Consider the following 27,247-nt stretch of genomic DNA (forward strand, 5'->3'; position numbering starts at 1 on the left):
AACAGCGATTAGGTCAGGTTTGATGAAGGACGTCGAAGTAGGTGCTCTCAACTCCTCGGAGACGGTGTATCGTGGTCGACATAGACGTTTTCTGAGTTTCCTTGGAAGTCCTTGATGCCTACCTCACAACTTTCGCCATTCTAGAGTGTCAAGGAGAACAGCGCGTGTCTAAGTAGATGATGTTTCGTTTGCATGCGTAGCACATGGCTGAGCCACCTCATTTGTTGGAGTTAAATGGTTTTCACGACTGGATTACCTGCCATATAAACTAATACGCATTTCCTAATTACTCCGTTACACTCCTTCTTTCAAGTGGCTCGAAACCAGAACGTTTCTTAAACATTGATGGTAAAAAAGCCGAGGACACATCATTTATCCGTAGGGACCATGTCCCGCGACCGTACAACACTACAACCCTTATTGTAGCCTGGTACTAGCCGTCTTCAAGACCCAAAGACGCAACAAGTGACAGAAATTAGCAAAAGTGATTCGGGCCTTAGAGGTGCATGAACTGACTACTTCAGACACAATTCCGTTCGTACTTTTGGCGTTAGTTTTTACAAAAAAACGTTAGAGCGCTGTTCCACCAGAAGGTGATTTTGCAGAAGTCAAACTGGTAGACGGTGTCGTTAAAACGGAAGTCGGTGAAATGGGTCAGTAGCGTCATCCCAAGAGTACGCCTCTATGTCCATGTTAACCGCTGCCTTGTTGTATGCAGAACACAAAATTGAACTCGCTGATTAAGGAGCCTATCAATAGGCGCTTATCATTTGATGACATCAAAACATTACTGGCACTGAACAAGATATACCGAAAATGGACTACGAAGTCAAAACAACTTATCGAAGGAGAGTTGTCTCCCCACCTGTATAATGCAAACGATTGGGAGCAGATCGATTAGTACAGGCACAGCGTGACAGTCTCAAAAAGGCAGGTGTAAACCCCAATTCGACACGATGCACGCCGAAAAAACAGTTCACTTTTTCTCAGGCTCGTATTGTCGTGCACCGACGTAGCGCCTACAGCTAGCTCACATATAAGGTGGAAGTAACAAGCGAAGGTTATTAGAAATTCTGCTTCTGGAGTCAAAATTGTCCAAGAACTGTTGTCATGAAATTGGCTGACGAAACCGATCACCTGGAGCACGTCCATTCGTTCACAGTTCAAGGTTATCTGGCTGGTGACCTTGCCTCAGCTGGTTAACCATGTTTCATCAGCCAGTGGTGTTAGCTAGCGGTTTTTGGGTTGTTTTTTCCTTTCATTTTGGGCCTGAAGAGAAATTACAAAAGCCATCTTCCGTTCTGCATGTATATCTTCAAGTTACCAGATTTTCCTCACGCATCATGGGAAGTAATCCAGAATAAGCACGCTGCCTAATATTGAGTGGATCAGGCATACTGCAGTGAAAAAATTTCTCCCTTGATTGTCCTTTCACGACGGTCTAAGTATGGTAATGCTCATGCATATCATGAGCACAAGGACGTGATTCACATGCCTAAACGCGTGGATTTCGTAAACTGTTAGCCCGAACGGCACGTGATTTAATGACACTTTTGTCATGAAATCGTTCCAACCATTTGTGAAATCGCACCGAACTCAGTGTCTGTTTCAACATGAGTCAGCTGATCAAATGTGTCACAAAGTGGGGGAAGCCCAGATCCATACAGCACCGTATTGTTACATCCTGAGCAAAACTGGTTCGTCTCTACACAATCCCCAGTGTAAATAAGCCGCATCTAAAAGCATGCTAAAATACCAAGCAGACGCAATCAGACATTACAAGTTGTCCGGAAAGCTCCTACAGTTCCGTCTTCTCAGAAATGGGTTGATGACGTACCTCTGATCTTTGGGAAGAACGCAGTAGAAACCGGGGACTACACCCACAGCACAAAGCATCGCGACCCACTGATGATGTCATTTCGAATGATGGTGAAACATTAGTAACAAAATCATCAATCTCTTTGGACAACTCAATGATCCACTAACCATTCGGAGCAGTTATCCCGAAAGTTGATCGGAAACGGAGGCAAACTATAAGAAGGTAATTTGTGTGAGCGCATGGTCTTCAGCACGATGTGGGTCTTGTACAGAATTCTAACCAGTAAACAACTGCCAAAGTGCGTTACCTTCTTCCTGAGGGTGGTGTTCCTAGTTAAATGATATGATACCTCAGAATAATCAGAGCAGCTCACAGAACGCACAAGTCTCTTAACGATCCATCAATAATAAACGTTTTTACCACAACCCGATACAGTCACATGGTCACTTTTCGTCTATAGAGATCACCTGACTGTCTCTTCAACGCTCATTGTACCGGTCAAGTGACTTCCTATTTTGAGTTTTACATTGTCTTTACCTTTAGCATGCTTAGAAGTAATTCCATCGCTTGGATTTTCCGGGGAGGGGACGTTCACGGGTTGTAATTCTTCGAAACAGCATTTAATTTTTTGGAGCTTCAGTTGAGAATCCTTTGAAGGGATGGGATTTCCCAAACAATCCTCATTTGAACCATCCAAAAGGATGTGTATATCAGACTGCAGTGCCAGCTGTATTGGTACACGGTTTCGAGACTTGGCCATTTCGGACTTGGCATCTGAGATGTGTTCAGGTCTTTGATAACCGATATCTCATAAGAATGCCCAGAATCGTTTCAAACCATCGAACTTGGATTGAAGTGATCAGGGAGTGGTTTTGTTTGTTTGTTCAAAAAATGCATCCAGTAGGTTGAATCATGTGTTATGCATGCCTAGCTACCACCTACCTACAGGAATGTTGTTTTATGTGACTGATTCGGAGTGGCGGAAACCTGGAGGTGGAGAGACACATGGATGAAGAGTATGCGGACTGTTACAAAAGGCTTTGACGCTGTCAGCCTTCCAGAGTGAAGTTCACGTGATATTACCTGTGCTTGAATGAAGACACTGAACGAAATGATGGCTAACCGTATCAGTGACGTTCATACTGTCAGTTTCTATCCAGATTGTCTGACTGATTGCTGGCGGCATCCTCTGTTTGTTCTAGGTTAACCCAAAATCCCTCTCCTTGTCCCATTTCTTCCTCATATCTATTTGTCGAAATAAATTGACATAGTTGTACATAAATGAAACACCATTCGTACTGTGAACTGTGATGAGGATTCTGAAGTGTGATTGCTTTCCACACAGCTGAATTTGGAATGGTGTACGGTGAGGATTACTGGCGATCATTGTGGGAGAAGGAAAGTACCGTAGAAAAAGCGCTTGATACCAACATGCTGTTTACTAAATTTCATGTTTCCGGATCCAAGTTCCACTAACTGGATTAGTTCTGTGCACCATCAAGCAGCTGCAGCTGGTCACATGTTGCAATAAATCGCTGGAAGCATTGAAGTTCACAGATTGTTCACAGATTAAACGGAGCATTAATCAAGGAGGTGGATTCCTCCCCGGCGGCCTGATGAGAGTGAAATTCATCATCATCATCCAAATTATCACTATCATCCTCACCATCAGCATCATCATCATCTAAATCATCATCATCATCATCATCATTCCAATCATCATCATCATCATCATCATTCCAATCATCATCATCATCATCATCATTCCAATCATCATCATCATCATCATCATTCCAATCATCATCATCATCATCATCATTCCAATCATCATCATCATCATCATCATTCCAATCATCATCATCATCATCATCATTCCAATCATCATCATCATCATCATCATTCCAATCATCATCATCATCATCATCATTCCAATCATCATCATCATCATCATCATTCCAATCATCATCATCATCATCATCATTCCAATCATCATCATCATCATCATCATCCCAATCATCATCATCCTCATCACCACCATCATCATCGTCGTCATCATCATCATCATTATCATCATCCCCATGCTCATCATTATTATCAGATGCTTGATTAGAATGTTGTACCCCTTCGTTAGCATATTGTCCCTTGATGAACAGATAAATCAGAATCTGTTCAACTCTCCTCGATATAGGTTCCTTCACGGTTCTTGTCACCTATGACGTTTGGAACCGTGTGGCTCTCTTAGTAGTCATCTCCTGAGGAGCACTGACGTAGTTGTGTGCCCGGCTCTGCAACCCCCGTCGGTTCGTGTAGCACTCACCCTTGTCTTTCAAGAATGAATTCTTGAAACATGTCAAATACACAAGCCAATTTGGTTCAGATTTGCCTCTCACTTACGCGCATGTCACCTTTTCCTAAATTAACTATTAGCAAGTGTTTGTACACTAACAAATGCATTGAAGCGCCTATGTGAAAATCCATTGACTGTGACTGTCATATGGCCTTACATTGTCATGTCTCATCTTGTTTTTGGGTTCTAGTATGGCCTGCGATAAACACACTCAAATGAGTTTTGCTGTTCTGCGCTTGGAATGACTTGCGACAGATTCGTCTCACTCACAAGACCAACATGCTAAAGCCTTTTCCGTGTTTACGGAGAGCTTTTTTTTGTATGCAAAATAGTGCAGATTGAATCACCCTGTCGTGGGCATCTGCAAGCATGAGGTGACCAACTAGCGATGTTGGCTACATGACTGTAGCGGTGTGGACCAATCTTCGGAACAGAAAGCAAGTAACCGGTTCAATCGTTAGGAAACGCTTAGAACTGATTGAGAATTTATCGTCATCGGAAAAATTTGGAAAGCAGTCAGTGGATTTGTTACTGGATAACGTCTCACTTCAGACACAAAAGCTTCGTCAGACCAACTGACTAGGTTATTAGGTTGGTCGAGATTTTATGCGGAAAAAGAACCAATCAGCTAAGTCGAGCTAAATTTGGATCTTGTGTGTTAGGGTGTCACCACTGTCAGGTCAATGAAGAAACCCACATGGATTTGGCTCGCTTCAAGGTTCACTTCAAGGTTCACTTCAAGTGCAGATTCCTCTTGAAAGTCGGTTGCACCTTCTGTCTGTTTGTACGCTAGCGCTACGATAGCTGCGTAGGGGAGGGAGATTCTATGAACTTTGGTCGGGTTGGGATTTCTACTCCCTTTTTTTAAAAATGATTGTACGTTTATTGACAATTCCGGTTATCTTATCCATTGACAGCCCCCTCAAAAGGGACACCGAAGGGACCAGCCCTTAGGGGACCCTCTATCCCAGTCTTGTGAACTTCATCCTTATATTGATTATCCCCCATGAGGGAAGAGATACTTTCGGCAAATTTGATACCATCAACACACAGCAAGAAATTCACGCACTCCCTGACATCATCGTCTAGTTTTTTTTGGGTATGGCCATCTAAGATTTTTAAATACCAAATTTGGTCAGTTTAGAAGACGTCATAGCTGCGTAGGGGGATTCTATGAACTTTGGTCGGGTTGGGATTTCTACTCCCTTTTTTTAAAAATGATTGTACGTTTATTGACAATTCCGGTTATCTTATCCATTGACAGCCCCCTCAAAAGGGACACCGAAGGGACCAGCCCTTAGGGGACCCTCTATCCCAGTCTTGTGAACTTCATCCTTATATTGATTATCCCCCATGAGGGAAGAGATACTTTCGGCAAATTTGATACCATCAACACACAGCAAGAAATTCACGCACTCCCTGACATCATCGTCTAGTTTTTTTTGGGTATGGCCATCTAAGATTTTTAAATACCAAATTTGGTCAGTTTAGAAGACGTCATAACTTGACTGTACTCCATATAAAGCAATCAGCCATCATTAGTAACACCCCACCTGCTGTCTTATGGAGGTGCATTTATCCCTGAATCTCAGGGGACGTGTGTATCAAGCTACAGTACGGGCTGTTTTGTTATATGGCTGTGAGGCTTAGGCTATTCGAGCAGCGGACCTGAGACGTCTTCAGGTGTTCGACAATCGTTGTCTCAGAACCATAGCTGGCGTTGGTTGGTGTCAGCGAATCCGTAACGAGGCAGTTAGAGAGCGAGATTTCGGTTGTGCAACGGGTACTTACATTAAGGAATGTGTCCATCACCAGAAGCTGTGTTGGTTGGGACATGTGTTGCGTATGCCAAACCATCGTTGCCGAAGACAGTGCTGTTTTCCATGCCCCATTCACAGTAGCGTAAACAGGGAGGTGGCCAACCCTTGACTTGGCAGAGGAGTATGAAGGAGATCACGTGACGTTTGGGTGCTGTCGGTGCTACTCGCTTTCCAGGATGGGGATCGCGTGATCCTCACTGTGTCTGTTTGAAGACGCTGCACGATGTGGCTGCCGACCGATGTTAGTGGTGATCTGCTTGTCCGCTTCTATCCCGACTGTCTGAATGAGTGGTTGGAGGTTTTGAACACTGACGTCATAATGTCGATGATGATGACTTGTCATATGAAAGTTTCACTCATCTTCCTCTGTATCCAGAGCAATAAAATCTCCCTTTAGTTCAAAACTTCTCATAATTTTTGAACTTGAAAGGATGTGAACATATATAAACTTAAGGATGGAGCGATAGTGCTCTGGATGTACAACCACGGCTGCCCTCCTTCTGCCTTTAGGCAAGAAAGGTCACGTGCCGTAGTTTTTGCATCTCTAATCAGAGGTCTTGGGATTGTACGCCCCAGTTACTTGTGTATGTTTTTTTTCTCGAAATTAGGGTAGCACAGACAGAGACTAGACATGACAAAAGTACGAAATTGACGCCAGAGAGTGCTGGAGTACACTGGTTTGGGATCCGTGATTCGGTGTTCATTACGTCTTTGTTTCGGCCTTCAGTTTGACGAACATTTCGAATAGATCAAGGCAGATAGATAGTGTCGAAATTAAACATAGGAAATATGTTCGGTGCTGCACGATGTATTCAGTTAACCAACCCATTAAACTAGAACTGGTCTACACTCCAAAGTCTGCAACAGACCAGCTCAAGAAGATCTCACTATCCCATCAATGAACCAAGAACCAGAGTCCTCCTTGGAGTCAAGACAAGATAGGTCACGAGATAGTAAACGGAAGGGTCAGAGCCTGTGCGAGTGCCTGCTGATAGATTGGATCCAGAGAAGGCCATACGGACCACCACCAATCAGAAGAAAGTATCCACGTACGCAAACGATCGATCGATGACGAAGGTCACTGCCGGCAATATTCGGCGTAATTTCGTTGTCCTCCTTGCCTCTCAAATACCAACCACTTCACCTGGTTCGAGGATGAAACTTATGCAACCTAACTGTTCAGCTCAGCGAACAAACTAATCACCAAATTTAGAGCGTTGTATACAAAATACCTGTCCAGTAGCGACTGGCACATAAACCACTCCATATGCACCGTCTCTTGCTAAAATGCTTCGCAATCAGAGAATGAAAATTTCCCCCGTCTTCCTCATCTTTCCAATTTAGTTTCCAAGTAGGCACTTCACGCCCAAACCAGAACAACACAACAAACACTTTGTTTCCCACAGAAATACGTGATTCTGCATACGTATTGATTACCATTGTACAGTTTGAAAGAAATAGCCCCGGTGCAATCACCGAACTGCACTTTTGATGGACCAGACTCCAGAAACTGATCTACAAAGATCTGGATTTAACGTGACGTGAAAACACACTTTAAGTTCCAGTTTGAATTGATTGTCTTTTGATAGCATAAAACGATAGTCTGATCGATGGCCCTATCCCTTCAGTTTGTAGTGAAGAGGAAGTCTTCCCCTCTCCCTTCTTAAATCCATCCCAAACGGTGGAGTTTCCCCTTATAAGAGCTCGTCAGCAATGCGTATCCATAACCGGGCATCTGACCAGACCAATCATATTACCCAAGCGTGAACATGTTCACTTATTCAGACGTGAAAATTCTGGCGCGTCTAGCGTTCACTGGTGGGCTAGTTGCCACAGGTTTGCCTTGCGGGTTAGAGGACCGGACTTAAGTCCTCAGAAGGGCCAAGGATAAGTACTGCTGGTGAGACCTTATTCGAGCGAACCCCGAGCCCAGGGATTCTCCCTTTTTGGGGGAGTGTACAAACGACACTGATGCGAAAGCGGAATTTCTCGCAAACCACATAGCTGTTATCTAATCATTCAGATATTAAGTGGAAAAAACCGCTGCACACAGTGGACAGTAGTGTACTGTCATCAATCAGCATCCAGTGGCCTATGCTTCCTGTTAGAGTTGATGACTCCATCGATCATATGTTGTGTCCGGAAAACAGATCAAATTTGTCGGAACTAACGCTGATTAAACAGATCCTTCTATTTATCTGTTCCTTTGCCATGGGTACACCTTGAATGTGTAATTAATATCACAGAGGAAAGTTGAGTCCGGTAAAGATGTTTGGTCCTCCTGAACAGTAATCAACTGCCCGTTTTGTTCAAAGGCGCATGGCAAGCAAAATGAGCTGAACCGATGGACGAATTGTTCAGCAACTCCGACTCACAAGAAGTCGACGAGAAGACCCGACGTGCATTCCGAAAATACTTCAGCAAGAGCTGGAAATGGTATGCACGCAGGAGAGTATAGCTGGCAGTGAGAGCGCTGACGAGAAAAATTGAAGAAAAATCTCAAAAAATTATTTACAAGCGCTCCAAAACACGTGACCCTTTCACAAATAATGAGGATCTTCCGTCGATTTCGTCTTAAAAATTTAACTGAGTTCCTTGATAACACTAAATTGCCTTTAAGGCATTAGACAATCGTTGGAATAAATATACAGGTATGTGCAGATGGATACTCACTTAGAAATTAAGTTGGCGCCTCAGCCGACTCACAGATGAATCTCTATTTCAAACCACAGCAACTTGAGGACTGCGGCTATCTGGTGGGTCCAAAGAAGGGAAAAATCGGTCTTGAACTGTCGGAAAGTTTTCAACTACTTTATGATTAGTGCTCCTTTGAAAAAAACACACAGAACCGTGAGGTGGCTTTGTGCAGCACATTCAGTTGAAGGATATCATGAAAGCGCATCCTTTTACGAGCGCTACGTTGATAGCACTGATTTTCACCCCCGATCATCATTCCATTTTTGTCATGCGTGAATAGGGCTCACACCAGTTCGTCTATACACAAAACGAATGAATCGTCTGGGTCTTCTTGACGATGAGAGATGAGACTTCATCGTGAGGCGATGAGTAGTCGTCAGCATTTGTGTGGCCGTTTGCCGATGGCCTACATGCTAGACTCAGTCAAAAAGTCCTTTAACAGTTCTTGACTTGTCTGTACAGCTGTCCGAGTGAAGGCCGACGTGCATTCCGAAAATACTTCAGCAAGAGCTGGAAATGGTATGCACGCAGGAGAGTATAGCTGGCAGTGAGAGCGCTGACGAGAAAAATTGAAGAAAAATCTCAAAAAATTATTTACAAGCGCTCCAAAACACGTGACCCTTTCACAAATAATGAGGATCTTCCGTCGATTTCGTCTTAAAAATTTAACTGAGTTCCTTGATAACACTAAATTGCCTTTAAGGCATTAGACAATCGTTGGAATAAATATACAGGTATGTGCAGATGGATACTCACTTAGAAATTAAGTTGGCGCCTCAGCCGACTCACAGATGAATCTCTATTTCAAACCACAGCAACTTGAGGACTGCGGCTATCTGGTGGGTCCAAAGAAGGGAAAAATCGGTCTTGAACTGTCGAAAAGTTTTCAACTACTTTATGATTAGTGCTCCTTTGAAAAAAGACACACTGAACCGTGAGGTCGCTTTGTGCAGCACATTCAGTTGAAGGATATCATGAAAGTGCATCCTTTTACGGGCGCTACGTTGATAGCACTGATTTTCACCCCCGATCATCATTCCATTTTTGTCATGCGTGAATAGGGCTCACACCAGTTCGTCTATACACAAAACGAATGAATCGTCTGGGTCTTCTTGACGATGAGAGATGAGACTTCATCGTGAGGCGATGAGTAGTCGTCAGCATTTGTGTGGCCGTTTGCCGATGGCCTACATGCTAGACTCAGTCAAAAAGTCCTTTAACAGTTCTTGACTTGTCTGTACAGCTATCCGAGTGAAGGCCTGCTAAAAAGAATTCCGTTAGCCAGCGACTATCTAATGTAACAAAATCAACTGTCCAGCACCAGAAGCTGCGTTGGTTGGGACATGTGTTTCGAACCATCGTTTGCCGAAGAGAGTACTGTTTTCCATGCCCAATTCGGTGTGGCGTAAACAGAGAGGTGGCCAACCCTTGACTTGGCAGAGGAGTATGAAGGAGATCACGAGACGCTTGGGTGCTGTCGGTGCTACTGGCCTTCCAGGATGGGGACCGGGTGATCTTCACTCACTCCGGTTGGAGACACTACAAGATATGGCTGCCAACCGATGTCAGTTTCTATCCAGATTGTCTGAGTGAATGTCTGGAGGTATAGCCACCTCGAAAAGATTGTGTTAAGCTAGCACTAAGTCCCTTCCCCGTCCACCTTTACTCTTTTTTTACAATAAGGCTTTCAAATAAATCATGGTTGTACGGCAGTGAAGCATCGGTGTTGAACACTGATGTCATGCTGTCGATGATGATGATGTTCAACCAGTCCAACAACCACACCAAAAAGGATGAGAGTTGCACTATGTTTTGAACGTGGGGATGATCCCGTAATATCCCGTAATATCAAGCTGATTCTTCGTCCAGGTCTAAACCGCACTCTGAGAGCAGCTGAAGTGCGCCCGGGTGTGTCAGATACTAACGTTTCAGAGAAGATCCCAAAGTTTGGTTGATCACTGCGACTTGTGCATCACTTATGAAGTTACTTACAGTTGCGATACTACCTGTTTGGCAGAACGAATCAACTTATTGGTAATGCACTGGATTATTGGTAGCTTGGGTGCAATCACTGGTAATGGATCAGGGGGCTGTAACTCACCCAATATTGGCGACGAATCGTTTGCAAGTCAGTTGCCAAGCTTGGCGAACAGATCAAAGGCCAGCTGATCAACTACCGATGCTCAACTTATTTATCCCAGGATCTCGGAACATATTCCATACCTTGTAGAGTGACAGGTCAACACAACCATCAGCCAGCTCAAACTGTAGGTCGTTGATTGTGCACATATCCCACCTTGTGTCTTCTGGCTGTTCCTATGATACACATTCATACCAGTCACGCATTTCATGTAGACGGCTGAATTGTTTTCATTGCTATCATAAAATTCAGAGCACCATGCTTTTATTTATTTATTCATCTATTTATTAGTTCTCAGTCAGTCATTTCTCGTTGGTAAGATTTGAGGCAGAGGTTGTAAACTGTGTTAAAGCACCCCTTGCATTAGCACCCGTATATCACAAGACTGGGGTAGTTGTCTTCTAAATAGGCTCATACAGCCCTTATGTCATCATCCATGTGAGAAAAACCTTGATCCAGTTCCCTCTAGAGACGATCTCGCGGCTGCTGTGTTCGATTGGATCGTCCCACCTAATCTGCGTGGTATGTATCTCGTCTGTGTGCACCCTGTGTCCAATCGGTAGCGTGCTTCATGAAGCTTTATCGTGCGGGGTCCATTAGCGTCATTAGCGAATACTATCGATCGGCTCGCGTGTTTTCTGATTCGCTGTTGATCATGTCTACCGTACGTCATACATTTAAATCAGCCTACCTATACGTAGTGCACAAAGCTGCTTGGATTCTTGGTGCTCGTGTGGTTTGCATGCCCCATAGCACCGCACTCTGTTATTCACTGTGTTTTAGCGAGCATCCAAAGGATGACAGCTCTACACGGTTGAGATGATTGCTCGAACATGTGATAGGTCGTTGAATAATGTGACACTCATGAGCATCATTTTTCACCCGTATCTGGTGCTAAAAGCTGACTTACACAAGCGTGTTGTTTGCATGTATACAACGCGGTTACCAACTGCCTAATACGTATAACCCGTAAATCCCGATTTGGGTCAAAACCACAATAGAGTAGTCACTTCAGAACTGGACAAAACAGCTATTTCTTTGTGGTGTCCTTGCTCCCTGAGAATGAGGATTATCGCACATGTACTACCAATTTTTGAGTAAACAGGCACTCATTACGACAACAATATGGTGTGTTGGTGGTTCCTGCAAATTTGAAAATTTCAAATTGAAATTTCGTCCTATGCTGGAAAGCTGAGAGGAACTTCGTCACCGCACTACTGTTTCATTCTTATCGGGAATCACCAGCAGTTGGGCGTTCTGAACCCGCGAATTGTGATTAACTCACACTTTGACAGAATGGAGCGCCACTCACTCTTCGGTCACACAATCCACATCACGTGATCACAAGTTGCGACTGGATGACGACTTCTCAGATCGAAGTTCCATTCATTGGGTGAATATTATTCTTCCCCTGAGTTACTTATCGATTGTTGGTATCTTGAGGAGATTTGGTGATTTCCAATTGGGACTTTGTCCTGTAAGTGAAGAAAATTTCTGCTGAAAGACCGAGGAGCACAGCACACCTGTTTCATTCTTATTAAGTCTCATCAGCAAGTGCGGTCATATGTATGGGATTTAAACAGTAAACAAAAAAAACGAACTCTCATGTTGCCGCCTGATGAGAGAGCAGATCATGAATGGGGAATTCCATTGTACTGGCCATCTCATACTTACACATAACTTCATTAAGTTCTGCAATGTATTTGGTCGTATATGCTATGTTGTAATGTACCATTGGGCGAACGGCTGAATTTGCTGGTCGAACGTGCTCAAATTACGGAACGCCGGGGGATGTTTAGAGAATTATGTTTAAGCCGAGTGTGGTGAAGCACGCAAGCCCCCGGGCACCATTGTGGATCCGAAGGAATATGCATACGGTATACAGTATATATATAATGTGATCTTGTCTGATGTTTTGCTGCGCACGATATACGACTTACACTTGGGAAGCCGCTACTCGAGGAGCCGCGGTATTAGCGCTCCGTAAGTGAAGGACGAGTGGCGGCAGGTCCTGTCCAGATGTGAGTTAATCACACTTCTGATCAGCCCCTTGCTGGCCAAACAGTTATGCCCAGACTAATAACGGGTAGGTCAAGTTTTCTAAAATCTCTGAAGTCTCATGACTACTGCCTACTGCTGACGAGTTTTAATATCGATAAAAACAGCTGAATATTATTTTTCTGTTTTTCAACACAAATTGGACTTATTTACAGCATGAAACCTCAAACGAGCGATAGGATTCACTAAGAACGACGATTATCAGTAGAAACGAAGCTTCGTGCAAGATTAGTGGTTTAACATTTTTGCTCCCCGATTCCAACTCAACCCTGGTTTTTCGATTTCGTTGGCCCAGGCTTGGGAAACCCGACAGTGTCTTGACCTTCGTGAAAACCTCGCGTTGAACGACAGCTACCCAGGTAAAAAGTGCCGCAGATGAACGACAAACAACCGTGAATGTTGTTCAAGAACATTCTGCTAACAAATCGTTTTCACGCACCAAAGAAGTGCACAGCGTACCTGTGGACAATGAAACAGAGACAATCGTTTTTTTTCTGATTCAACGTCACGTTTCTCCGCCGCACTTAACCTACAGTAGTTTTTTGATGGAGCCAGTTGTTTAAACATTTATACACTCGTTCCTTCGTGTTGCTATTGGACCATACTTTCTTGCTGATGATCATGATAGGGCGGTCAAGGTTAGTGAGTGCTATCAGCTAATACAACAACAACAACAACAACAACAACAACAACAACAACAACAACAACAACAACAACAACAACAAGCCGGTTCGTTCATACTTGAGACAGATGTTGGTTGTAGCTGCATTTTTCTGCCTCAGAGGTTGTCAAAAGCAACCGCCTCATTGGGGAATGTATGTGTCACGACTCGGAAGCAAATAGCCACAACCGTGCCGTAGCAAGCCAATCACTGGGTCGATTTGAATGAAATTTTCGGACCGAAGACAGAGCACCGTAGGAAGGTAAGCGGACAGACAACACATCGATAAGTTCCATGCAAACGGACTAAAAGCTACGAGGAATCTAAAGGTTGTGAAACAAATTACGTGGAACCGCTGACGTCAAACTGGCCAAACACAGAAAATAAATTGTCAACCTATGTCGCTGGAATGTAGCCTTGAAGCCCAAGATTCTGGCGTTTCCCGCGCGACCGTCAGACTCTTAAGCTGAGTTGCCTGTGAGCACTGTACATAATTCCTTCGCTAGAAGATGAGTACCCTCCTCGGGAGTGCAACGCAATGTTCACAATCAGGGTCCACGAGAAAAGTTACAGCATCACCTCGCTTGTTTTGGACATCTCTAGGATAGTTCTTTTTACGGTCATTCGTTTGATATTTATTTTGTTTACATGAATTCGAATAGAGACAAGGTAACTAACTGCTCAGTGTTTCCCATTTTACGGTGTTTTAGCTCACTTAGTTTTGCAGACGAAATAAACCTATGACCAAAAGTCACGTATTTTCACGGATCCCTGAAAATCTTTTTTTAGGTCAAAACGCAGTGTTTCCATTGTTCCTATCGTTATTCTTTTTTCAGATGTACATCAACATTTCACGCAATCGTCGTATGCACGTGCAGCATTTGGTGCCTACTATTTCACGATGAATTGTGGACGAACAAATTGTTGTGAGTTCTTTGTGTGGAATATCTCTGACACCTTTCGTATTCGGTTAGAGGTGAGAAATTCGGGGTTTCAGTTATGCCTAAAGAAAACCCATACATTGTCATATGATGATGAGTACAACTGGTTCGAATCAAGAGGTACGCTAAGAACTGGAATAGATCGCATGGTATTCTGCTTAATTTCTTTGCAGTCAGTCAGATGAACCGCCAACTACCCGAAGATACACTTATACATACATGTGATTATCCATACTTATGACTTTGTGGAGATCATGAGGTTGGCACAGGACCGACCGAGTACGTGATTACCTCACGCCAAAGATGACCGAAAACCAGTTCGCGCCAAGATAGTGCAATCAATGTGTGCTGACCTCACACGGATAAGGTTCTTGAGCTAAATCCATGGGTGTGACAGGGATTTCTGAAGTATGCAAATACTAAGGGAGGTGATTTTTTCAATAGAAATACATCGACGAGTTCTCTGGACCGACACAAATTGGCAGTTTAGCTGTAGGGATCGTCATATGGTCTCTGAAGTGCCATAGAATAAGTGATGGTAGTGTCATTTATTCCACACAACAGGGGATTGGAAATTCCCGGATTAGTCACATGGTCACCCTATCTACCTGTCCCAACGGTTACTATTAAGTTTAAGATAAGTATAGAAAGTTCGTGTCGCGCATCACCTTGATGCACTTGTGAGCATCATGGACGTCGGTTCTTTCAAAAACTCATGACGGATTTGTGAGCTGGTCTTCCCATGACTAACAACCCCTGAGAATTTTTTTCCGAACGGACATGCGTAGGTGACAGAGTTCTGGATGCGGAACTGGAGCAGCGGAGTGTAAACGGTTTACCATTAATCTGTCGTTTGCAGCTCCCAAACCTGCTTTCAGAATATCGCACGTGGTCTTGAAAACAAGGTTCAAGCATTCAGGATGGACAAGGTAGCAATCGTTGATGGGAAAGTAAGACACAGCAGTAAACGGAGTGCTCTTGAATCCTCGAGGTCTTGACCAGATCCCGTTCGCAGAGACAACGGTCAGGTAATGATCACTATTTGAGGCATCAGAGTAGAGACAGACGTATTCTGCACAAAACACGATCACTTATCAGATTATGGTGTTGTATTTACACCCCACGCTTACAAAAACCTCGTCTAACCAGCTATCCTTAATTGTAAAAAAGGCTTGTAATAAATTATACGGTTGACAAAACGTGACACATCACTCAGAGGGTTGCTGAGAACGTCCTGACAGCCCAAGACCCGTCTCACCCCTCTTGGAACTCATGAGATAGGCGCAGTCCCCGAGATTCCCTCAACCCGCTGTAATAAATTTTACGGCTGACAAAACGTGACACATCGCTCAGAGGGTTGCGGGTTTAACAACCTGCGACACGTTTTTCTCCTCTTGGGGCTCACGAGGTAGGCGCAGTCCCCGAGATTCCCTCAACCCTATGTTCTACTTCAACCGGTTGGTTTTTATCTGTGTCGCAAGACCCTAACGATGTGTTCGTTCTCACGGGATGTCTGGCAAGGTTTCTTCATGGATGAACTCTATTAAATTTCAGACACTCAAGTGGAAGATCATAATGCAGCTAGTCGATGACAGACAGAAATTCGGAAAACTCTAACTTTCACCTCTCGAAGGACCACTTTCGTGACTTCTACGTATCAGACGTGGATAGCGTACGGGTGTAAAGAAGCTATCAGTTTTACTATATGAATGATACATCTTTAAGTGGGTGAACTAGCTACCTATGAGGAAGAAACTTCAAAAACTGGTGTTAGGAATGGGACCAATGAAACCCACGCGATATTTTAACTTAAATGTACTGTGTACACACGTCTGTGGTCCACACGTTGGTGTGACCTGGGTGATCTCACCTGGCTATAAACACCGGTTGCGTAGAATGCCATAAACACATAGCACACAAAAATGTACCCTCGAACCCGGACTCATTGCTCCAAAGCAGCCACCGTGCACACCCATGCGCAGACTGAGAACATACTACCTTTTGACCAGGTGAGTAGACATTTTGACTATTCACACGTATTATCGACGTGTTCTTCGACAAACCAACTATTTTCGGAAAAGTTTGGTAGCAATCGGTAGGTTTGTTGCTGGGCAACATTTCACTTTTGACAAGAAAGCGATTTAAGGCTGAAGGAGAACCAATCAGCCAAGTCTAGCTGCATCATTGTTAGGTGTCGGCCAAAGGATTTTGTATGTTAGGGTGTCACCAAATGTTAAATCGATGGGATAACCTATATGGATTTGGGTCGCTTCATGGTTCACTTCATGTGAAGATTCCTCTTGAACGTCGTTTGTACTTTTATCGGTCAGTGCGGATAAGCTAGTGCTAAGACAATTGTGTACATGGATTTGATCTAGTTTATTTAGGTCGTAAAATAACCTACCGCACCAGAGAGTTTTCAAAATCAATGTCCGAATAAGCCAAATCTCATTGGTTGAAAGATTCCGCCTATCAGAACGTGTTTACACACCCTATGACCGATCGGACGTAGACCCTATCGTCCCTACCTATCCAGCTGCAGCGGATGCAATATTTTCTTCGACTAGTGGTCCATTTAAAATGGTTAAAACTTTAACCTGCCGGAATATGTTGAATTCCCTGCTTGACGTTGGTGTTAGATTACGAACCCCAGTTCACGTGTTTGTTAAATACTACATTTTACCATCCAAAGTTTGACCTCAAGTATACCGTCATAAACTTTTCATACTAAGCTTGATTACCCATTTTCAATTTTATTTTAGCAATACGGATTGTCTGAGCAGAAACACGCTGGCTGTCAGTTGTGGGTACATGATTTATGGTAAGTGTAGTTTTCAGTAGTATACTACCTGTGCTTAGTAGGGTGGAGTTTCCCCATACATTGGATAAGAATAAGTGGTATAATTTACAGAACCGTCCATGGTTGGTCTTGAAGAAGTTCAAGTGTGCGGGCGAGCTCAGCTCCGTTTACGCTCCGTTTACGGCCCGTGCGACAACCGTCCAGCAAAATTCATGCAGTGTTTTTTCAGACATTCACGTGAAGACAACTTTCTGGACAATAAACCAGAAAAAACAGAGATTGAGTAACACCAACTCAATAGTACAAATAGAGCAGATGAATAACCCTTCTGCACAGTAATGGCTACAAGATTGTTTCACCAGCGTAATGCGATGATGGCCTGAAAGTCAGTGAACACACTGAGGCAATGACTGTCAAAACCTAGAACATCTTGAAGACCAACGCCACATGCAAGACTTAATAAGAAGATTGTGACAAACGCCCCGTGAGACAGCCAAGGGCGAAACTACCTGCCAAACTTGCTATCTAGAGACAAGATCAATTTTCACCCGTCTCCGTACTCGAAGACCGAAAGGGTCACTATTTCGACTGGAGTTACATCCACGTACCACCCAATTAGGAACAAAGAAAGAATTTGGATTCATGAAAGCGTAGTAGTTGACCGAAAAAGCCATCAACAAACATACTCAAACTGACTCTATCTGCCAACTATAGGACAGAAGAATTTCACAACCAGAATGCTCGAAACTGTGTGGCAGATCTAAGGAATCCCATACAGAAGGAGATGGCGACCCAGCACCAGACTAAGGACCAAGCTTACTGGAGCACATATTTAACCAATATGTCAGATAGCATAATAGACTGAGGAACATAGAAGCACTTAACACGGAAATATATGCGAAAAACGAATAAAAAGTGGGGTCCCCCCAGTACTCCACAACAAAATGCAGCCAGCCAAGCGAACTGAGAAAATCATGAAATCAGAACTAGCTAAAATGAGAACCATCATAACAACCAACCGAATCAAGGTGAGGAAGACTACGTTGCAACAGAATTCGAAAACCGACCAATCAGAAATAAGGAGGTCCCAGCACACTAATCAACTGCAAGGGACAGAGATCGCAACAGAGCACAGTCTGAAATAGTTCAGTAGGTTTCTGAGAAGTTTGTATCGCAGCCAGCCGGTCACACGGAAAGGTATCAGCTGGCGTTCCGGCTGAATACATAAACCTGAGCGAATGAAGAATGATTACCTGCCAAACCGCGCACTAAAAATGTCACCTCGACTAAAACGCTCACAAACTAGTTGCCGAGGTCAAAAAGAGACGAACAGTCACGTGATCAACCACCAGTGATTTACCCTACATTTGTCAAATATCAGGAATGGCCGAAATCATTTTCCGGCTCTTTGAAGGTTAACATTCTAACACCACGTCGCCAGGTTACGAGAAATCGTTCACCAGATTTCCAGAACAAAGCACAGCGGAAATAAAAGAAAATGAAAAATAAATTCTGTTTTAAATATTACTAACAATGGGAAACCAAACTAATCTTTTCTCTCTGCTTACTATTCAGTGGAATTTCACAGACGGTCCACCTATGTACGTCCTAGTGAAGATTTTGTTGCACATTTGATGCCAACCTAAGCTAAAGTGTCACCAACTGTCGCACAACCGTTTCATCCTTATTGAAAATCACCAGCGGTGCTCATCCTACGAAATCCCAGTAGTGAGTTTCGAATAGGCGATCTTCCGGCCAGCGGTTGAGCTCTTAACTGTTAGGCCATGAGTGACTGATCAGCTAGTGAGAGTTAAGCATTCTGAGGTGTGTACCCATTCATAGCAGTTTTCGGAGACCCAACCTACTCCACTTTTTAAAGAAAAGATTGGTAATATGACTGCTATTGTTATCAGGTTTAAATGACTTAAAGTGGTTTTCAAGAAGCTTGGATGCATGATATTCGAATCTGGGTAGATAAAGCGATTCAAATTTAGAATTCAAGGGAAACGTTGGTATCGAAGACCTGATATTAACTAAGAAGAAGACACATTTATGTCAAAGAGGTACACCTCCCTTGGGATAGACGGCCATCGACAGTCAGCCGAGAATTGATCCTTTCTGTATGCGGAACAACGAAAATTGCTGAAGTTTGTTGGTCACTTCTGGGCCGCTTGATATCTGTCTCAATAACCCAGTGATAAAATTTCACAAGGCCAGAGAAAAAATGCTCTTTTTTGTAGAAACGGGTTCTCATCCCAGAGGGACTAATCCAAGTGGACGGTGTTTGCTCTCACTAACTTGTTCACGTTGCGGTAGATCGATAAAATCATATTGTGCTCACATATATAGTCTATTCTCTGCCACAACCCATTTGAATACGTATTTGAAAATCACACGCTGAATGGTTTAAGGAATGAATAAATTCTTTCAGACTGGAGGTGGATTGTGGAGACAGCAAATTGCTTGAGTCTTGTTCACACTCTGGAGTTTGATCACCAATTAATTTCTCTTCATACAAAGCCGTTATTCGCACACATATGGTTTGTCTTCGTGCGTTTGATATTTGAGGTCAACGTATGCACATTGTCCTGAATTGAAGTGTGCACCGCATTCACAGGAATTTACGAACTCAGCAGCAACGCTGTCTAAAAGTTCACTGTGGCTTCGTTTAATCCCGTCCTCGGATCGAATCTGTTTACTACAATCAGTTGTGCGTAATTAGGTGTCAACTATTGCTTCATTATCTGTGTGGCTTCTTGAGGTCAAATAGCCCGCTGGAATAATCTTTGATCTTGCTGGCTTTGGGATTTATGCTTGAACTCTAATAGGCGCGTACACGAAAAAGAACGGAGTTTTATTGATCCACACCATTATCTTAGACGGCAAATCTGACGGCAGGTTGAATTCGACAGACGTTGAGGGTTTTCTAGCTCTGACTTTGTGGAAAGCGGTAGACTCATGAGGCGCCGGAACACTTAATGTCCAGACCCCTCAAACTTTTGGTGAAAAGCTCACGACATACTCGTAAGAATCACCTCCGTAAAGGTGATGTTTGGCATACCTACTGCACTTGAGGAATGTTTAATACAAACAGAATAAGCAGATAAAAAGAGACTACGTTCGTTTAAAGAGATGAGAACTTCCCAGTTGAGTGAAAAATCATTTGTCGACTCATGCCGAGTGAGGTGGTCATTGTTCACAATCCACAACGAGCCTCTCTCCCAGATTTTTGGTGTTCAGCCCGTGGGCAGAAGTTAATGGGCAAGATAGTCACTTGAAATGTTGTTGATCAATCTTGATCGCATGGAACATTGATCGATTGAATGGAAAGTAAAATCCCATAGGTCATCGTGAGTAGAAAACGATCGTCTTTGTTCATTCTGGGCGTTTAGCTATTCATCAACACGTATCACGGACTGATGTATCGAAGTTGGCATGCTCTGAGCAGGAGTTGTGCAGATCAAACACAATTGGACCGTTTATGTACGAGATCTCTGAACCATTTGCAAGGGTGCAGCATCCCAGAGGGTGATACAGAGGGTAATACTTTGTTGAAGTGATCAACTCATTTGGTCAGATCCGCTCTGATTCTTTAACAGAATACTTGGGCGTATTTTTCACGGAGTAACCTACACTTTTCGTAAAAAGACAGTGTCATCTACACCAAGGAATTTGTCCATGATCTTTGTTTTAGATGGTCTGTTTGTTACTGAATGCAGATGTACAACCTGACGTAGCTCAGTAGTTAACGCGTGAAATTACTAACCAGAAAGTCTGTGGTTCGAATCCAATCTCGGTGTCTCGACTGCTCCTGTCTGGCATTTGAGAACCTTACGTTCTTTCAAGCGCTCATGCGATGTGGCAACTAAGCACCTGAAGGGTGTTACAGCTATTAGTGAATAATTACAATCTGTAGGTATATTTCGTTCATCGATCATCAGTCACATGATCTCGGCAGGTCAAAGCCTAACCGAGTTGCTCAGTCATCGTTGTACTGTTTGACACGGACCATATTATCCAGAATGGGTATGCATTCTTTGGCTTCACTTGTATGAGTAGTTCCGCAAACCTAAAGTTTCCGGTAGAATCCATCTGGAACCTCATATGCCCATACAACTGAGTTCACATTATTGCAGTTCTCTCAGACAGCCGCACCTGTTTGTTTACTACCCTACTTTGGGTTACATAGTTCATTTTTACTTCTACATGATTCCATTTGATTCCGAAACTCATATTGTGCTTTTGTCTTCTTTTCGCCCCGAGATCTCATCACGATGATATGGTATTCAAGAGGAGTTCCTCTGCTAACGTACATCGTGCATCACCTCGTTGTGATCATTGGAGATATCCTGATTCTGGTAAGCACACGGTTTCACGGGTTCAACATGTGATTCCATAGTTGGTAGTAATCGAGAGAAGGTGTCAGTTTGGTGGCTGTGCGCCGTTGCTCAACGTGACAGATCGATTCCGGGCACAACGAGAAGTAGGGCTGCACAGTTCCGGGTTTTTGACTGTTTTACTACTGATATGAGATGAGTAGACAGGATAACACCAGCAGTACAGTCGCGTGACCGTCGTCGATTCATAAAGATCGCTTAGGATATTGATCACGTGGATAGTCACCAGGAGGCAGCTAGTCTGGTGGCTTAGTTCGGAGACTTTTTAAGAGTGTGCGATTGTAATTGACTGCCTTTCGTTGACCTTTTGTTTAAATACGCAGACGTCACTCCAACAAACCGACTGTCGTGGGGTCATTTCCTTGCTCCAAAGCTCTTCCTTTAGTATATGTTTCTTCAATTAAATGTGCGCACCACCATTGGGTAGCCTTACCCTCAGGTTGGAAAACCCTTTGTGAAGTCAACACTTGGCAAGCAGCTGTGGTTGCATCGTTTCAAGTCACTTTTTTCATAACGTGAGTAATAGAAATGCAGAGGAACGTGCATACACGGATGGCAAAACAACAAGAGCGAATTTCTCACGAGTAACAGGTAAAATCCGTCACAATCGACTGGCACCTCAACTGTTTGAATTCCATGAACCTCGAAACAATCTGCGGTCGATCAAATGTCGTCCAGCACCCATGACTCTACCTGACTGTGGAGCCCTGACATTCCGTGCAAATCGATCACCGCAACCAGGACAGTTACCGGGTCCTCGTTCGCGTCGCCGAACAAACTAGTCTAGCCTGTTCACAAGTGAGTATTTAGGCGGAGTATTTACGGAGTTTGATCCCCGACACGAGGAAGCATATGCACCGGTGATGAACTCTAACATGAGCGAAACTCGGGCTCGATGTGAACTCACCAAAATAACTGCGCCACGCAGGGAAGAAGGCTACTCGAACGAGAGTGATGTAGATGTGAATTCTAAACATCCCACAACCACCTACAACTAAAAGCGTTTCGCTTGAGCAAGGGTCGGAAGTCGGTGGTAGTCCAGACAGTTGAAGCTGGCGCTTTCGAACACAGTGGGTTCAATTGAACATACTATTGATTACTACCTCAGTCAACCTTAAAAGGCCTTTGACTGCAGTGCGTTAGGTGAGTTGAAGTGCTGCCAATCGATGTGGTAACTACGCTGTTCAGCCAAATAGGATTATGCCCCTCGACGTTCGGCACTGTATTGGTCCAGTACAAAGACAAAGTAACTCAATTAATCAGGATACTTTCTCCCAAGGGATTACATAAACACAGCTTTTCTTTTTTGCGACTGCAAAAGCCATCCTTAAGGTCAATATGGCCATTCTTGACAGTTCCTCTGACGCATTCTTGCTTGATAAAACAAAGTGGTTTGATAAACCAGAAGGTAGGATACAAGAAGCGTGAAATAATGCAGGTGTGGAAGTAAATACTGATGATGAACTGTCTGAGGAGAATCCGCCCTTTCCGGTTTGAAGCTACCAAACTCTCGCGAAATGTGCAGCAAAAAATCGGGGGACTGGAGTGACGTCAAGACATAATCAACATAAAAGCACAGACGTTGGGCGCACAGTTGCCTTGAGAAAAGCAAATAATCTCGTCTATTTTCCAAATCTCCTTTCTGTCTTTCGTCTGGTCAGGAGAAAATGATAATCTATCCACAAGAGACCTAGAAAACGAACCACGGTGGCAATTGTGGTTTGCGTTTGCAAGAGCTATGGAGGAATATTTCAAAATCATCGGTTATAAGCTACCAGATGTTAGACGTCAGCATTCCCTATTCCGGAAGTCAGTTTCAGGGATCCAACTCTCCTCCTGTCGGTGGACAAAGAAAACGGTCGCGGGGAGATTTAGTGATCTTATGGTTGTAAGATAGACGGAGAAGTATAGAACCTATTCGTTCTGTTGTGTTGCTCGACTGTGTCGGGTTTTGTGGGCCAACGAATTCAAAATGACCTTACAGCCTTTCTCTATCACGCGGCATACCAAAAGGTAACACGACTGTCCTCTCCAAGGCTGCAAATGACAAAATCTTTGGGGCAGCCAGTTTCAAAAGAGCCCTCTCCTCAGCTGTGGATGCAACAACTTTCTGAGTTATGACAACGGATAAGCACACTTTGATTTGAGATGCGCGCCAGACGCAGCTCGAACGAAATGCAGCTAAGGTACTACAAATTAGGAACGTTGTTAGTTTGATCATATATGCATTCAAGTGCCGAATTTGTCTCAGAAGTCTCCGTTTAGCAGTCTAGGTTTTAGAGGAGACTAAGCACACCCGATGACTGTGCAAGGCACCACACTGTGCTCAGAAGCACCGCGTCCAGGCACTGCAATACACACCACCTACCTGTCATCCCCAACCCCTCACCAAAAGTCACATTAGTGTTCCACACTTTTGTTGATTTTAATTTTGTTGATTCTAATCGCTGTCCTTGATTGTTTTGTTTGGTGCTTGTCGCTCTTGGCGACAAACCTATTATCAGCGTATGCACACTTCCTTGTTTTGCTCCGATTCACAGCGCGACACCTAGTGTGATGTAAAGGTGACTGACGACATCTGTCGGTACATGAGTCTCAAGAGTCGTGTGTGCCAGGCTACAGTACGGGTCGCATTGTTGTATGGTTTCAAGACCTGGTCTCTGCTTACGAATGATATCTGGTGGCATCTTCAGATTCTTAACCACCGTTTTCTCAGAAGTGTTGATGGTTTCGGATGGTATCAGTAGATACGTGACGCGGTAGTTAGAAACGGGTATTTGTATTGATTGTTTACAACAATCGGTTGAGTTACGCGCAAAACCCCAAAAGCCAAATCGTTCAAATGGAGGTTTGTCAATAAATGTGGTACTCTGAATACAATAATAAAGTAATAAAACTGTACTGACTTTGAATCGTGGAAATACGCCGGCTTCTATACATCGGTTTAGGATCTGCTGATTCCTAACGGGATCCACACCGACTCAGGGCAAAGTGGCCATAGGATGGCGTAACCCACGTGTTAATTTAGACTCCACAAAGTTGAAGATCGGATTACGTTCAGATGAGATACAAGGAAGGTGATATGGGCGCAAAACCTAAATATTGAAACCATGGAATCGTGGCGTACACGATAAGAATGGAAGAAAAGAAAAGGCCATCTGGCTACGTATCAGGTCTATCTATCTATCATCTATCTATCTATCTATCTATCTATCTATCTATCTATCTATCTATCTATCTATCTATCTATCTATCTATCTATCTATCTTATCTATCTAATCTATCTATCTATCTATCTATCTAATCTATCTATCTATCTATCTATCTAATCTATCTATCTATCTATCTATCTAATCTATCTATCTATCTATCTATCTAATCTATCTATCTATCTATCTATCTAATCTATCTATCTATCTATCTATCTAATCTATCTATCTATCTATCTATCTAATCTATCTATCTATCTATCTATCTAATCTATCTATCTATCTATCTATCTACCTATCTATCTATCTATCTATCTATCTAACTACCTATCTATCTATCTATCTATCTATCTATCTATCTATCTATCTATCTATCTATCTATCTATCTATCTATCTATCTATCTATCTATCTATCTATCTATCTATCTATCTATCTATCTATCTATCTATCTATCTATCTATCTATCTATCTATCTATCTATCTATCTATCTATCTATCTATCTATCTATCTATCTATCTATCTATCTATCTATCTATCTATCTATCTATCTATCTATCTATCTATCTATCTATCTATCTATCTATCTATCTATCTATCTATCTATCTATCTATCTATCTATCTATCTATCTATCTATCTATCTATCTATCTATCTATCTATCTATCTATCTATCTATCTATCTATCTATCTATCTATCTATCTATCTATCTATCTATCTATCTATCTATCTATCTATCTATCTATCTATCTATCTATCTATCTATCTATCTATCTATCTATCTATCTATCTATCTATCTATCTATCTATCTATCTATCTATCTATCTATCTATCTATCTATCTATCTATCTATCTATCTATCTATCTATCTATCTATCTATCTATCTATCTATCTATCTATCTATCTATCTATCTATCTATCTATCTATCTATCTATCTATCTATCTATCTATCTATCTATCTATCTATCTATCTATCTATCTATCTATCTATCTATCTATCTATCTATCTATCTATCTATCTATCTATCTATCTATCTATCTATCTATCTATCTATCTATCTATCTATCTATCTATCTATCTATCTATCTATCTATCTATCTATCTATCTATCTATCTATCTATCTATCTATCTATCTATCTATCTATCTATCTATCTATCTATCTATCTATCTATCTATCTATCTATCTATCTATCTATCTATCTATCTATCTATCTATCTATCTATCTATCTATCTATCTATCTATCTATCTATCTATCTATCTATCTATCTATCTATCTATCTATCTATCTATCTATCTATCTATCTATCTATCTATCTATCTATCTATCTATCTATCTATCTATCTATCTATCTATCTATCTATCTATCTATCTATCTATCTATCTATCTATCTATCTATCTATCTATCTATCTATCTATCTATCTATCTATCTATCTATCTATCTATCTATCTATCTATCTATCTATCTATCTATCTATCTATCTATCTATCTATCTATCTATCTATCTATCTATCTATCTATCTATCTATCTATCTATCTATCTATCTATCTATCTATCTATCTGTGTCGGTAGGCTAATTTATCTCAGTTTGTCTCTATGTCTGTGTGCTTGCCTTCCTGATTATCGGTCTGCCTGTCCGCCTCTTTCTGTGTGTCTCTTGTCTGTCAGTTCGTCCCCGTGTCCGCGTGTCTGGCTGTTTGTTTCTGTGCATTTGCGTGTCCGTCTACCGATTCTTCCATATATTGGCTGTTGCGCTTGCGTCTTTCTATCCTGATGTTGCTGTCAGGACTAGAATGTGGAATTATCTAGTCCAGCCGGCATAGTACTGCATGACTCATGTACACACATTTCACCACTCATTACTTATGGTACCATCTATCATTATACTCTTTCTTTTTCAATCCTAGAAACATAACTTTGGGATGTTCTATGTACACTACAAACTATTGACTGAGTTATCAACACCGTTGGTCAATTTAAGGTGAGTTCGCACACTTTGTAATCGAAAAATCATAGTTGTGTGCTTCAACCTTTTTTCATAGTCTTGTGATCCTTTCAGGATAAACCATATGACTAAATAAATCGATTAGGAGGAGGGTGATGATGAGGATGATGTTGATGATGATGACTGTGATGTTACCGGTGCGTTTTCGGTTGTGTAACGGGTACTTCCATTGAAGAATGTGTCCAGCACCAGAAGCTGCGTTGGTTGGGACGTGTTACGTATGCCGAACCATCGTTTGCCGAAGAGAGTACTGTTTTCCATGCCCAATTCGGAGTGGCGTAAACAGAGAGGTGGCCAACCCATGACTTGGCAGAGGAGTATGAAGGAGATCACGAAACGCTT

General features: G+C 42.6%; 2 protein-coding genes across 2 annotated transcripts in view; one reads left to right on the top strand and one right to left on the bottom strand.

Moving 5' to 3' along the window:
• Positions 1-2,579, bottom strand: part of T265_06893 (hypothetical protein) — a gene marked incomplete at both ends in the record, with an annotated part of 39,908 nt that extends 37,329 nt beyond the window's left edge. Inside the window, one exon of the mRNA XM_009172281.1 lies at positions 2,287-2,579. Coding sequence (XP_009170545.1) covers positions 2,287-2,579 — 293 coding nt within the window. The remainder of the gene's footprint in view (positions 1-2,286) is intronic.
• T265_14163 (hypothetical protein) overlaps positions 1-27,247 on the top strand; it is a gene marked incomplete at both ends in the record, with an annotated part of 41,919 nt that overhangs the window by 7,441 nt on the left and 7,231 nt on the right. Inside the window, 4 exons of the mRNA XM_009172296.1 lie at positions 14,379-14,468; positions 17,246-17,304; positions 21,547-21,641; positions 26,808-26,881. Coding sequence (XP_009170560.1) covers positions 14,379-14,468; positions 17,246-17,304; positions 21,547-21,641; positions 26,808-26,881 — 318 coding nt within the window. The remainder of the gene's footprint in view (positions 1-14,378; positions 14,469-17,245; positions 17,305-21,546; positions 21,642-26,807; positions 26,882-27,247) is intronic.

Source organism: Opisthorchis viverrini, assembly GCF_000715545.1.
Source record: "Opisthorchis viverrini unplaced genomic scaffold opera_v5_150, whole genome shotgun sequence".
Classification (NCBI taxonomy): Eukaryota; Metazoa; Platyhelminthes; class Trematoda; order Opisthorchiida; family Opisthorchiidae; genus Opisthorchis; species Opisthorchis viverrini.